Below are 15,460 nucleotides of genomic sequence, written 5' to 3'. Positions count from 1 at the left end.
CTTAACCAGCCACGGAGTTTCCAGTTATGAGTAAGACTGGACCCTAAATGCAAGCAGACTCTGCTATACCATCATCACAACATTATATTTCCTAGGACATTTGAACTTGGGTGTAAGAGAAAATTTATAGAATGACATACCAGGGTCTGCAAATACTATCCACCAGAGAGCTTCACAAAGAGGGAACTGGGCTACTCCTATACTGCTAATTTCTCCTGAAGATAGCAGCCCTCAGACCAGAGCAGAGGCTCATTCTTCTCATTGCAGATCAAATGTTTATAGTACAAAGCAAGTTGAGAACGAAATTCTCAGGGATTCCCTGGATGTTGGAGAAGCATGGGTGTTGGATGTGGATCTTTTTTTCCCTCAGCTTAGGAAGGATAAAAGTTGAACCAAAAAAATCAAAGGTTATAGAGAGAAAAGTAGAGTTTGTATCAGCTCTGCCTTTCACTGGCTGCTGGATTCTGGTGAGTTGTTTAAACCCTCCACACACCAGTGTTCTTAAGTGGAAACTGAGATATAATGGGACCTACTATCTAGGTGTCTTTGTGCTTTTTATGAAGTTAAGTACTCAGCATAGGGCCAGGGGTACAGAATGCCCTAAAAAATTTAATTCTGTGATAATCTCAATAATAAGTAGTCATCGTGTTTCTTGAATTTCCTGATAGACATACTAATTTAAGGATCAAATATTCAGATGCTAACAGAGCCTAGGCAGGTAAAATAGATGAGCAAACAGAGAGGGTCTGAAAGACTCACATTCCTTTTTAACTGTCTTCCATTTTTATAAAAGGAAAAGCAAAATATTTCTCTACTAGAAGAAAAAGCAGGACAGGATAATAATAAAAGACTGCTGACATTCAGCCTCCAAGCCAGACATGCAATAGGGAGCATGGGTGTCTGTGGCTAACTGGGGGTTAGGTGGAGTTGTCCCTGGTCACCTCCAGCAAATTGGTGTGTATAGGATTCTTTATCTAAAGTTGGCTATTTCTACTGAACTTTCAAGAAAACCAGAAATCCTGTATCTTAATGAAATCTGAATGTTGGCCATGAATATATGTTGCAAAAAAAAAAAAGCGGGCAAACCAAACACAATGTGCACTTAGTTTTTTCATTTTGGGCGTTGCCTTATGCACCACTTCAACTACCAAGACCCTGGCATCCTCAGTAGCTGTCTTTAGAAAGCACTGGTATGCAGTTCTGGAAACCCCTGTGGTGTATTGAAGGGTGCTTTCTTGAATGTGTTTCTTTAATATCCAACCCAGCAAAGCCCTAGAGAAGACATGTGCAGGTTTTTTGTATGCACATTCAGACTTGCCTTTTAACATCTAATACAGCCATAGTTAACACTGGCGAGCCTGGGCAGCATTTTTCTACAACAGGCTGGCAGACGACCATTGAGAAGCTAAATTTGAGGAGGGGAGGGCTAATTTGGATGCAGCCTCCAGTGACCCAGCCACAGAGGAATCTCTCTACACAGCTCCTGTGTCTGATTGGTCTCTGCTCCATCGCCTTGTTGTATGGGCGGCCCTGGGAGGCTGGGAGCAGTGGGCTTTATCAGCTGTTCTCTTTTGTTGTAAGCCTCATTGTTCAATTTAATGTCCTTGATCAAAATCTCTGAATTTGCAAGGCCTGAGGATGTACACAGACTTCCTGAGAACTTAAAACTGGGATCATTTGGTCCACCTTCCTGACAGTGCAGTCTCCTGTCTCCAGCAGGGTTATCCCAAGGGTCTCTTCCAGGTACTACTGGAAGGAGTCACAGGGACTATAAGGCTATTTGCATATGGTTTGCATACATTTACATAAGCCTGCATGAGCTCTGTAAGTCTGAGCAGGGGTGATTCTGAAGGTCTGGATTCTTATTTCCTCTGCCTTGAAGACAGTCACCCCTAACAGGGTCCTTCTTTATTAGATGTATATCAAGAAGCAGGTCATTGGAGGTTGGAAGGAGATAGAATCCTAGCCAAAAGGGAATAAGTCCATTAGAAAAAGCTCTCTATTCCTTCTGTTCATTTAGAGCAAAACTAAGTAAATATTTATGGAGCACTGACTATTTGCCAAATGCAGTTTTAGGTGCTGGGAATTCACATTGGAGAGCAGTCCTGTTCACTTGACCATTAATTTTAATGAACGAGAATGGTAATAAAAACAATTAAGGACAAGAAAGAAAAAAAGAAGAAAAAAAGATAAACCCAGGTAGTGTTAAGAGCTATGCAAAAAACAACACAGGGAATTGAATGAGGGTATAGCTCAAGGGGATGGAGGTGGCATTGAGTGTTCTGCTCTGGGAAGACACTGGAGACGTTCATAATATCAGGTCAACTTTGCCAGAAGCTGGGGAGAGTTCTCCAAGCACAGAGAGCAGTGGATATAAACCAGAATGATCTACATTGATCTAGAATGATCTTGGGTGGTTTTATAAAGATTTAAAATTATAATGTCTCTGTAGTTTGGAGGGAAGGAAACCATGCTATGAAATAAATGGACAGTGGTTAGGTTGTGCAGGTTGTGGGTCAAGGTTACAGTTTGTGTTCTTCTAAGTTCAGAAGGAAGCTATTGAATTTTGAGTAGTGGAATGACATATCTGATCTACTTTTTTACAATTTGCTTGGCCACTAGGAATAGAGTGGGTAAAGGGAGGAAGGAGAAGAGAAGGAATGGGAAGAGATGGAGCATGTTTGGGCATTGTTGCTAGGGTCTCCTCCAGGTGAGGAATAGAAGTATCTTGGCCTGCGATGGTGCTAATGGAGAGGAATGGAAGTTGAGAGCATGGAAATGTCTTTTCAAAGTTTAACCAATAGGATTTTCTGGTGGATCGTACATGGCATATGAGGGTAAAGGGAGAATCAAGTAATTACGTATCAAGAATTTTGCTTTGAGGAACCAAGCAGATGAGAGATGCCATTTGCTGAAGTAGAGAGAGTTGGTGAGGAGCGGGCTGCAGGGAAGAAGAGGGATAAGAAGTTGTGTTGTCATGCCTACAATGTGGATCAGAAAGTCCTCTGTTTTCTCAACAGTGGAAGCAGCATTGTTTAGGAGGAAGGACCACTGACGGGGAGCAGGGCAAAATCTGCAATGATGTTCCCATGACATTTCATTTTGCTGCTCACAGATCCCAAGCTGGTTTCTTGTAAAAGAGACCTTACCAATGACCTTATTCAATTAATACTGGCAGACATGGGATAGCACATATCTCTTAATGAGAGAGAGTATTGTTTACATATTGAATGAAAGTTTTCCATGAATAGACATGATAAACTGATAGGTAGTTGGTGAATAGATAGATAATGGCATTAAGTAGCCTGCCCTGGGAACACTGGAGGTCTAAATAGCATCAGGTAAATTTTGCCAAGAGCTGATCAATCGATAGATAGGTAGATGAATAGATGAAAGAAAAAGAGGATAGAAATATGATAGATGAATAGATTGATCAATGGATAGATAGATAAGACTTCAAGGAAATGAGAATATAGGCAGATAAGAAAAACATGATTAAACATAGTCTTAGATACATCTGAAAAATGTGTTTCTTTGAGAAAATGAAAGACCACTGGCATAACTTACAATCTTTGAGAGTTCCATCAAAATTAATCAGTGGGTCCACATTCAGCAAATGGTGTATCCCTGTCCTGTGTGGAAAAGGAAGTACTTAAGGGAGTTAATAAGGACATATACAAAAAATAAAACCTAATTTCAATAGTGACAAAAAGATCCTGTCTCCACCACCAGTAGAAGATAGGGACATGAGCAGGGTGTAAGATGGGGAGAAGAGAGATGAAGAAAAAGAATGACAAACTCATACCTGAATTATTCATTTAATATGGGTCCTTGTATACTTCTTTCATGAACTCTAGATTTCTGTGAAGGACAATGGAGGGAGAACATTAAACATGTCCAGATAATCCTGAAGCTTTATATTCAACCAGTTTGCTCTATTTTCTGTTTGATTCCAAAGACTTGAAATGTGGACATTAGTCCCAGATCCCCAGAAATTGGGTGTTTTCTTTTTTTTAGGAAGTAGTAGAATTTTAGTTGGTCAAACTGAAGTCATTTTCCACATTCATAAAACACATTTTCAGAAATAGGCCAGGTAATTTTTATTTTCATCTCACTTTAGAAATTCCTATATGACAAGATATGGTTAATGTAAGAGAAGAAGGTGTCAGTCAGAAACTGTTGGGACAACATATCTCAGAATTTTATGTCTCTTTCTGGTGATATGGGGCCAGATGTTTCCATTAATAAGCCTCCCAGGGATGCAAGCATAGCACTTTGAAAAATCCTATCCTAAGACCATCCTGGGGGCTGTAAACTAGGTAGCTCATTCAAGTTGGATGAAAGTTCTTAGAAACAAAAAATTCTTAGAAAGTTCTCTGGTCCATCTATGGTGCTATCTATTGAGCTATTGAGCCTCTGTCTTCCTTAGGGGAATCTGTAGATTGTGGCCACCTCTTGGCTGTTCTTACAGGTGCATCACTCAGGTCAGATGATAGGACATCATACCTCTCCTTTCTGGGAAAAGCTCTCCTTAACAGAAATACCTTCTCTCGCATCCCAACCTTTATCATTGCTTTTTCTCAGAAGCATATATGAAAGGACCTCTGGTGTTTGACCTTCAGCCCAAAGACACAAGGATTTCCACAAAAGACAACACGCCTGCCCTTCATTGTCTTTAAGGAATTCTGTAAGAATGGATGTTTTCATAAAAATTTACCAGCAAGAGCAGGAAATAATTACCAAACCCTAAAACGTGACCATTCTTTGGAGGTTGTTCCTTAAATGATGCCCAATGGCTATGCAATGTGCACAGCTTCTCAATTTGCAAATATTCTTGTATGCTTTTTTCTTGAGTAAAAGTTCCTAAGGGGCCAGGATTCATTTTACAGAAAATGCTCCATCCATAACACTGGGAAAATTACAGGATTCTGTTAATCTTCTATACAGGTTGTTTGAAAGTTACCTTAGATATCATGCATTGATTAAGAATTTTTATGGTTCCTGAATGCACTGAAATGTATTCCATACTTAATCTCTAGTGGATAAATGTCATTTTCTTTGGGATGTAAAAAGCACTTCAGAATTCTCTGGGTCATAATTAAGAATGACAATTATCAGAATATGTTGCCGCAAAGAATTCTGTTTATGAGCTTTCAAATTTTTGTGAACGTAACATGGGGGGGACATACGATGGATTATGTAGCCGTGATCCATGAAAGAAGACCAAAAATTGAAATTATTATGGTGGTTCTAGAAAATATTGATATGGGAGAAAATTAATTACCACATCATTTTCCCAAAGTTCACCTGTAGCCGGTCAGTAGTTTCCATACTATTAACTTATGTCGGCAGCAAATCAAAAGCATAAATCTATTTTTCCAGGTATAGGTTTCAAATCATTTTTATGCATTCCCAAACTGTATATCCTCTAAATATAAAATAAAAAATTACAGCAACCCATTTGATTTGTGGTTCACTTGCCGTGATAGGAGTTGTTGAAACAAATGTGGTAATAATGTTTTTTTTTTTTTCTTTTTGTATTTGTTTTAAGGCTGGAAATTGAATCCAGTTGTGGGTGCGGTCTACAGCCCCGAATTCTATGCAGGTAAAGGGTTCCTCTTTGCATGACTTCTTTGTTCTGAATGTGTTTTGCCTGCCAGTAAAGAACAGTTTTCATGAAGTAATCTGAACTAAGTAAATCCCTCTCTTAAGAAGTTCTGAAGGACTTTTTTTTTTAAGCAAAACCAAAAGTCTTTAAAACCCTTTAAATATATAAAGGGGAATCAGATCCGTGCATTACACTGTGGAGTACGCATGAAGCCACTTCTCCTTACAACATTTTACATTGATTTTGCCTCTGAAAAGCATTGAGACTTGTTTGAGGGCATATTGAATAAACATAGAGCTGTTCGTGCCCATTTTATTTCAGTAGGCCTGGGTGTGGTTTTTAGCCATACATCTCCACTCAGGGTTGCCTTTCTTTTTTTCTTGGCAAAGCAGAGAGTTGGCTCACTTATTCTAATAATGTGGCAGTGGGTTGAAAGTGCCAAGAGAAGGATTATATAGAAAAAAAAAACAAACAAAGTGGTCTGTCTTTCTCCATTATTCAGTTGTCCTTACCAATTCCATGTCTCTCTGCTTTGCCTTCCAGGGTAGGTGTCTCCCCTCGCCCCTTCCCTGCTACCCGCCAACTACAGGTTGATCAGGAAATCAGTGTAGAAAACTCTATGTCACAGTTTGGGAGAGGATAACCCAGAAGCAGCAGTGCGGAGCTTTTGGCTCTGGTTGACCTGTTACTTCTGGCTGTTAGCCCCTTGTTCGTTAGCAAGGCTGCCTTTAGCACCTTAGAACTTTAGTAGGTTTGCCACATGGGAGCTTAAAAGAACTCTTTCTTTGATGGGGCCCTTGCTCTTTAATAAGAAGAAATAAGTGACCAGTTGGCCTAGATCCACTCATTTAGGGACCTCTTCACGGTAAGTCCAAGGATGCCATCTCGCTTGGTCTCTCCTGGGATGCCATCTGTCTTCCTCATCATGGATCAACCCTAGTGTACGACGGAGCAACACAAGGCACTTGGATGGCTCCTTGGGCATAGTAACCTGCTTGACAAAGAAAAAAATGGTTCATCTGGGAAGGCCCAATATGACAGCTAGGTTCTGGATTTTTGGTAGGCTATGTTTGTTCTTCACATGTGACTTCTACCACAAGCCTGGGTCAATTCCAGCAACTCTCTTACTGTGAAGTAGCTGTGTTGACTTTTCTGGGGGAGGAAAGTCTTAGCTAGCTGTACGGCTTTCCGTGATTATATGGTGGAACCCACCTCCTGAGAGGACATTTAGCAAAGTGAGGATTGTAGACACCATACTCAGACAGCCCAGGTTCAAATCCTGGCCCCTCTACTTGCCAGCTGTGTGACTCTAGGCAAGTTACTTAACCTCTCTGTGCCTCAGTATCTTCATCTGTTAAATGGAAGATAATAGTAGTAACAAACTCACAGGTGTCTTTTAGCATTAGATGGGTTAATACATGAGGAGTGTTTGGTGCACAGCCAGCACCACATAAAGTCTGGCCAAATAAAAAGAAGTAAGTTAATGTTCCACCTCTCTGCCATAAGGGGAAAATGAATGGAGAACTGATTGTGCTGAATTCTGAGTAAACCACTAAACCAAGAGATTCTTTTCTTAATACATGAGAGGACTGGTCCTCCTGTTGTCAGCATGTCCATTTGAGGGAAGTTAGTTTCTGGGGTCGGGGGCAAAGCAGTCTGTTTGGGGGGCACAGGACTGCTGAAGTACATCCTTGTCCAAAGTTGCATAAAAAGGGCATCCCTCACAAGGGCATGGAGGAAGCCAGACGGCAGCTTCCATGCATCTGCCTCATGAAACGGGGTAGCAGGGATAACGCACTGGCACGTCCTCTGCAAGCGTGTGTACCTGGCTACTTGCACAGTTTCTCCCCAGAATAATGGGTCAAGGACAAGAAATGAGAAGTCATCTGATGAAGAGGGAGGATATAAATGAGGCCCTTGGGTTGGAGAGAGGGAGTTCATGTCTCTGGTCCCGTGCAGTGTAGCTGCTGGTCTTCTGGCTTGAGCCACCAAGAAACTCCCAAACATCTCCTTTATATGTGATTTCAAAGCTATGCGTATCTGTGGGTGTTTAAAAGGACATTAAGACAGAAGAAACCCTTCAAACTGACTTGTATATGCAAGAATAAATTAATCAGCATGACTTTGAGGACATTAGAGCAGCCATTCAGATTAGCCCTGAGCCTGGCTGCAGAAGTTAGATCATGGGACTCTTGGAAAAGAATAAGTTATAATACAGATTAATATTTACTGAGTATTATCTGCGGGCAGGCACGGTTCTTTCTAAGCACTTTACCTGAGTTAATGTATTTAAATCCTCATGGCAGTTTTCCAGATGAGAAAACTAAGGTAACTTAGCACTAAATGGCTAAGATTTCAAGCGGGTAAGAAGCTGGCTCGAGTTTGAAATCAGGAGCCTGTGTTCCTTACAACTGGGTTACATACTGCCTCTTTGTTTTTTGGGAATATTGAAAGTCATAATTCTTACTGACTGTGTCCTACGATGGTAGATCAGACTACTGCCCTGTGTCCAACCAGTCAAATTAAAGAAGAGTAGTAGGATGGAATTTTGGGTTATTCCAACTGCCACCAATGCTACTGATCCTTTCCCACCCTCCCCCCCACACACACACTACCTCCTCCTCCATATTCAGAGTAGTTAACTGGTTGTGTCAGGGGCAATTTTAAGGATTCTGGACAAGGAAATAATTATTTCTGAGATGCTCCAATAAACTTAAATCTAAAAAGAAAAGGAAGGGGACATGAATACGTAAGTGTTACTTGAGAAATCTTTTAAGACTGCTAGTATTGCCAATATGATGAACTACCCTTAATAATCAGAAGCCTTTCCTTTTTGCCTAAATTATCTATATATGTAGGTAAATAGAGTTCATGATATTCAGAAATGTGGGGAAATGCTGCCAATCCAACATTCCAGAACAATTCCTTTGAAATCTTTGAAGACCCTTAAAGAATCCAGCTAGTTTAAATCTCAAGTTTACAGACCCCTATACTGATGGAGATGCAAATGTAGATGTGGCATGTATTCATTTCCCTATGGAGGTATAATTACTAATGTCATCCATTTGAATATCCATGCCTAAGGATTTAGGGGGCTTTTTTGAATTTCTCCAACTATAAACATAGTCTGGATTTATCTTGCAGTTTCGAGTGTGCCTCAAAGCTGAAATGGAGACCTTGTCATTGATTTGCTGAGGATATTTAGCAGGCTAGCCCTGTATCTGCCTGCGATAGAAAGCCAGGCTTATTAGGCACTCCTATATATAATATTTCGTATTAATGACAAATATCATAATATTCCCATAGTATAATTATCGATTTTCTGAAGCTTATGCAGAATTAACAACCCAGCCTCCAATTGTCTCTCAGAACGGGGCATGAAAAGTTCACATATTTTGTAAATTAAAATCAATATTTTCAATCTCTCCTAAAGGTAATTTTCCTAATTTAGTGGACTTTTCCCTAACATTTATTTTCTCTTTAATTATAAAATGGCAGGTTATTGATTTTCGTATATAACCTCTTGACGCCCTGAGTGCATTTTTATTGCTAACTCGGGGTGGGGGTGGAGAGGGCAGGAGCACCTCTTAATGAGGATCTTTAATTACTAGCAGAACAGTATTAATTTGCTTTGATAAATTATGACACACACTCTCCCTTGTGCACACATTCCAGAGAAAGCATTTAGAAAGCTGTTATGAAAGGCCTTTCATTTCGGGTGGTTTTTCTGAACTCTTACCGAGTCCTACCCAGAAGAATGCTTACCCAACACTAGTCTTCAGAAGCAGATATGCATAAATCAGTACATCCCATAAACCCACGTAAATCTTCTCCAAAGACAAGTGGGTGTTTTCCTACAAAGCTACACAGCGTTGATTATTTTGCCTACATCTAATCATCTTCAGCCTCCTTGGGGCTTATTCTCAAGATAAATGGTTGATAAGTCAATTAAAAAAAAATGCCCAGGTGGATCTCGAAGCCAATATCTAAGACCATTCCATTTCAGACTTTTTAAAAATTTGAAGGCAATAAATAGAAGTATAGTATCTGCAAATATCTGTTTCCAGTAGCATGCTTCAAGTTACTTAGTATAATTAGAAATAGTGTTTCTAAGAATCTCAATGAGGAGGTCTCAAAGGAGCTTCTTACAGGTCCCCCATCATTGTGAGAAGTTCCACCGCCATCTAATAAAAAGATTAAAAGAAACAGTGGTGTCTGTTAGGGAGAATCATGATATCTAGCCAATGAAACTATTTTTTTTTCTATAACAGCGATGTTTATTGTTGTAAATTTCCCTCCTTTTTTTTTTAAATTAATTTTTATTGGTGTTCAATTTACCAACATACAGAAAAACACCCAGTGCTCATCCCATCAAGTGTCCACCTCAGTGCCCGTCACCCATTCCCCTCCAACACCCGCCCTCCTCCCCTTCCACCACCCCTAGTTCGTTTCCCCGAGTTAGGAGTCTTTATGTTCTGTAGCCAATGAAACTATTGATGGAAAGCAAGCACCTTTAATCTTCATACATAAGTAAAACAAAATAAAAATAAATAACAGAAGGTTATACACACTTGTCGACGTGGGACTGACAAATGGCAGATCCATCCGTTTCTCAATTGCCGGTAAGATGGCTGCAAAGCTCACCCACGCTGTATATCATATCTGCCAACTCATTTCTGTGATTAAATATTCCATCAGTGGGGCTATAAGGCGGCAAAGCTTAACAAGATTCATAAGATGCACCACTTGAACACACATAACTCACTTCCATGGATGGAGAGCACCCCGCCTGCAAAGGAAAATTGGAATTGAGGTAAATTACTCCATGAGTCATGATCAATAGGGAAAGGAAAAGATCTACCAATGCAGTGCAGATCTAAGATATAGTTAGGTCCCGATGACAACAGACACACAATTAAAGTCAAAAGTAGAGAGATGCAGAGTAAATCAACCTGAAAACCTTGAAGATGGTAATGAACAGTAATCTGGCGATACTATTATTATTAGTGTGGGTTTTTTTTTTTGTAGGAGGAAGAAGAAGGGGGTCTTTAATATGATTTTCCTCCTAAAATAAACATTTCTGGTTTCAAAGGTGAGGTAGGGGGTGGCGGTACTTAAAAGAAGCATACCTGGCTGTAAAGTCACATATGAAAGGTGGTCAAGTCTTAAAACTAGGTTACCCTGGGGTTATAGGGAGGATCAGGTAAGATAATGAGTGTAAAAGAACTTTATAGACTGTAAAGTAAAATAAAAATGTAAGAGATTACTGTGATGACTGAAGTCAGCTGGATCGATTGTGTCCACCTCGGTGAAATCCCGACCACGGAGCACATGCCTTGAGACCAGGCTGGGTGATGGGAGAGTGGATCGGGATTTCAATATAAAGTTTAAAAATGAAGAGGATGGATGTAGCACTCTGTGATTGCTTATCTCGAAAGGGCAGCTGTATTTGACCTTGGATTACCCGTACAAAGGTATTGGTTTTCTATGGGCTTTTGGCCACTGTGAGCCATGATTCATCTAAAGAATTGAGTCACAAAAAGGTAGATGTAGGTCTCCCTCCCAGTCACTTCCCCTATTTCACTTCATTGAGTCCATTACAGTTAAGAGAATGACCTTTAGCCGAATTTTTGGATGGACTTCTTTCCAATTCCCGTCCTGCAATTTGGATACAATAGCATCTGAAAAAAAGTAAGATTGTCAGAACCTGTGATAACTGGGGTCCCTGACACAGGCTGCTTTCCTTTTGTTGGCCACCATCCTAGACTTTGGGTTGGGTTTGGGATGATGTGCCCCAAACCTGAATGTACAAAGCCTGCATTTGGGTGACTACCTAGTATCCTGAAGGAATGTAATGTAGGTCTGAAGCATCCTTGCGACCACTCAGAGCCCCTCAAAGCAGCAAATATTCAAATATTAGTGCCCTTCGTGGCTCTAACACTGCCCGTATCCACCCAGAGGACCGGCTTCGACTAGACTCAGAGCAATGGCTCCTCGAGAACAGTGACCTTTGGCTCTGCAATGTTTTGTATAATTTACACATCTGCCAGATTCAAATGCACTGCACTTCAGTGAACTGGAACAGAAGAGTCCAGATTTAAGTCCCCAAGCAAAGGATTTTCAGCCTAGAAATGTTCCACTTCAAAGACTTTATCTCGTACATCTGTTTACCTTCGCCTCCCTCTTTGGTTGCAATTCACTTTCCTTCTCTCTTCTCCTTTCCCCATCTGTCTTATCAGATTTCACTCCATCCCTCCCACATTTGGCCTTAATTTTTATCTGTGTCCTTCCCGGGCCCACGGAAGGAATGCAGCTCAGCTTTGATGGAACCTTTGGGGGATTTTGATCTTCAGATAGGATCAGAACTTGATTATGTGCTAAAAACTGCACTTCCTCAATAAATTAGTTCCCAATCTATTGCATGGAAAGTCTACCAAGGAGAGCTCCCCCAAAGCAGGAAATGATGGGACAGCCTTTGTAGGAGAAACCCCACCTCTGCACCATGGGAGAAAGACGAGGTTCGAATATTTGGCTCTGGATCAATTTCATAGGGAAAGTTCTGGGCTGCCATCATCCATACATGAACAACTCAAGACATCAGCAACAATAAGCCACTCCGGGCACTGACTGTGTGCCAGGCACTGTGCAAAACACTTTGCATCTCCTCAGATCCTCATAAAAATGTTACAGCATTCTCTTCATTATAGAAATGATGAAACTAAGGCTTTCCTGAGAGTTTTTCTCATCCCTCATATCCCAGAACTAGAATGTGAAAAATAGGTTTATTATATAAATGTCTTTTTTCTAACCTCAAAGCCCATATTTGGCATTACCTTGCTGTGCAGCTTCCTCCATAGGACTAGACTACGACACGCCTGCCATGTCTTCTATGCTTGAGCTCTAGAATATAGTGATAATTAATAAAAATATCTTTGCACGTAATATTACCTGCCACATGCCAAACTCAATGTTGGGACCATTGCAAATGTTTACAGAGATTATAACTTCGGAGGATAAGGGTCATTTTCTTCATCTTGCAGGTAAATTAGAAATCTAGTGATATTAGGTTGCTCAAGGTTGCTAACTTCAAAAGTTAAAGAGCTGGATCCGAAGCCAAATCTCTGTGATTCCAAAGCTCATTCCATTATATTACAAGTTACCTCCCACACATGCTTTAGTTAATCCAATATCTTGGATTAATTGTTCTTAACTGGAAATAACTTTACACCCCAGGGGAACTGAGCAACTTCTGGAGACATTTGCTTTTGTCACATCTTCGGGGACCTGGGGTTATTCATTGCTGGCAAAACAACCCACAATGCACAGGACAGCCCCCACCACAAAGAATAATCTGGCTGAAAATGTTGATGATGCTGAGTTTGAGAACCCTTGTCCCACATGCACCAAATATCTTAATATTTCTCGTACCCTATCAGTGGTTCCTGCTAAAGATGCATAAGCATCTGTAGTTATCAGTGGCAACCCAAAGAACTTAAAGATAGTCATTCATCCAAGTATTTTCTCTTCTGGGCATTACTCTGCCATTTTTGACTCCAGGAGAGAAGAGCACAAAGCTTGATTTTATGCTGCAGATTTGTGTCGGGGGTCTGCAAGACCACCCTCAGTCTCTGTGTTTGCTTAGATGCGCCCATGGGACTCAGAAAGGCTGTTATAGTCATGGTTCTGATTTATTACAAAACGATACTGATTAAAAATCAGCAAAGGGGAAGAGGACATAAGGTGGAATCCAGAAGAAACCAGGCGAAAGCCTCTGGGTGTGCCCTCCAGGTGGAAGTATACAATGTGCTAAACTTCAGCAGTCATGGTGTCTGACAACACACACAGAGTGCCGCCAGCTGGGTATCAGTCCACTTCCTAGGAGACCAGGCACACAAACTTGGAAGCCCCGTAGAACTGACCTCAGCTACCCAAACCTTAGCCCAAAGAGCAAAAGTAAGCATCCGCCATAAATCACCTTGCTACATTGCTCCCATAAACTATCTTATCAAACTGGCACTGTATGGCCCAAGGCCTCAGGCATCCAGAAATGGTTTTATCAGGATAGAATATTCCAAGGGCTTAGAACTCACCTGCCAGGAGCTGTCCAAGGGCCAGTCCTGAAGACAAACATTCTGGGAGGAATGAGGATTGAGCAGCCCAGGTCTGCTGAGTTAACACTTTCCTGCACAATGGAAGAAGGAGGAGGAGGAGGAGGGGAGGAAGAAGAAGCAGAAGGAGAAGATTGCAATCTCAGAATATCAGAATATATATATATATATATATATATATATATTCATGGTCATGATGGTAGTGGTAGGGGAGGATGGTATAAAATAAGACATACCGCTGTGTTTGTTGGTTCTAGAAGAAAAGAAAATGATGATCTTTTCTTCTGCATTTAGTTATGCTGCATTTAGTTATGAAAGAGGGAAAATGTGTGCATTTTTTTCACTTAGAACAAGGGTCTGCAATTTTTCGTAAAGTGCCAGTTAGTGAATAGCGAGCTGTGTGGGCCTACAGTCAGTCTCCCCCCACCACTCACCCCTGCTGCTGTAATACAGGAGTCATCACAGACAACATGTATCCCTTGTGCGCATGGCTATGTCCCAATAAAGCTTTAAGGACACAGACCTTTAAATTTCATATAATTTTCGTAGGTCATGAAATAGGTGTCCTTTCCCCACCCCCAACTGTGTAAAAAGTGAAAGCCTACCCCTCCTTTGCTGACCCTGGCTTAGGGAGTCCAGATTTGCTGAACACAAAGCCACCAGCTTACACCCTGGGGAGGTGTTGTAGCACTGGACTGCACAATCCTGCATGAACCTGTGAGACAAGCTGCTTGTCATTCTGCAGCATCATGTTCATCAAGGAAGGGCCAAAGAGAGAGGCCCCTTATAAAGTCACATATACCACTGGCTTCTGCTAATTCATCCTTTAGCTCAGAGTTGCAATGCTAAAGGCCTGTAAAGTGCCAGGCACTGAGGTAAGCACTTGGGGGGATCACCTCTTCCCTCTAGAATTCATTAGAGCACCGAGGGATACAGACAGATAAACTTAGTGTATAATAAATGATGATACCTGCCGACCAGAACACTAAAAAAATAACAATCCTCCCTGTATTAAGAGAGGGGGTTATTAATTGGATTTTGAAGGATAAATAAGAGTTCTCCTGGGAAGAAAATGAAGAAAGAGCTTTGTAGCGGTGAGTAAGGAGGAGTTTGGTAGTGTCCAAAGGAGTTTCTCAGCCTTATCTTCAGAATCCATTGAGAAGTGCTAAAAAAAAAAAAAAAAAAAAAAAAAAAACACACAAAGACAAACAAGAACAACAACAACAAAAAAGAAAACCAGGTGCTTTATCTTCACTGGATGTAGAAATTTCTCAGGCAAAATCAGGTTTCTCCCAAAGGCTGAGAAATACTGATCCGTTGAGATCAGAGGGTTCCTTCTAGAGAAAAGTTGCAAGAGACCTGATGATGGATTCTGATAAAGGAATGTGGAATCTGGAATCCATCCTTTGAGTGTCAGGCAACCATTGAAAGCTTTGATAAAAATATATTTAAAAAATAAAACAGACAGTAATGAATTAGCACACATATCTACACTTGAAACAAATAATAGTCTTACCATGAAGATTATTACAAATATGTGAACACAATCCTAAAAGATCGAAAGAGGTAAAACCAAATCAGCAACTTCTTACCTATCCCAGAGATTGGGCTCCTGACGGACCCCAGGATTGCTAAACTGGTTTCTCAACACCAAGGCTATTATAAAGCTTGTTTCCTGGTTTTGTCCCAATCTCTTCCTATGAAAAAAAATCACCAGAGACTTCAAAAATGACATGATTTCATT

The 15,460-nt window shown here is 40.7% G+C and overlaps 1 protein-coding gene across 8 annotated transcripts in view; it reads left to right on the top strand.

Annotated features, from left to right (window-relative positions):
• The window catches only part of RBFOX1 (RNA binding fox-1 homolog 1), a 1,434,482-nt gene that overhangs the window by 1,328,516 nt on the left and 90,506 nt on the right, over positions 1 to 15,460 (top strand). For all 8 annotated transcript variants that reach the window (XM_041748018.1, XM_041748022.1, XM_041748015.1 and 5 more), the window contains one exon: positions 5,552 to 5,605. In XM_041748018.1, the coding sequence (XP_041603952.1) occupies positions 5,552 to 5,605 (54 nt within the window). The remainder of the gene's footprint in view (positions 1 to 5,551; positions 5,606 to 15,460) is intronic.

Source organism: Vulpes lagopus, chromosome 3 (genome assembly GCF_018345385.1).
Source record: "Vulpes lagopus strain Blue_001 chromosome 3, ASM1834538v1, whole genome shotgun sequence".
Lineage (NCBI taxonomy): Eukaryota > Metazoa > Chordata > Mammalia > Carnivora > Canidae > Vulpes > Vulpes lagopus.
This window is presented reverse-complemented; position numbering and strand designations above follow the sequence as displayed.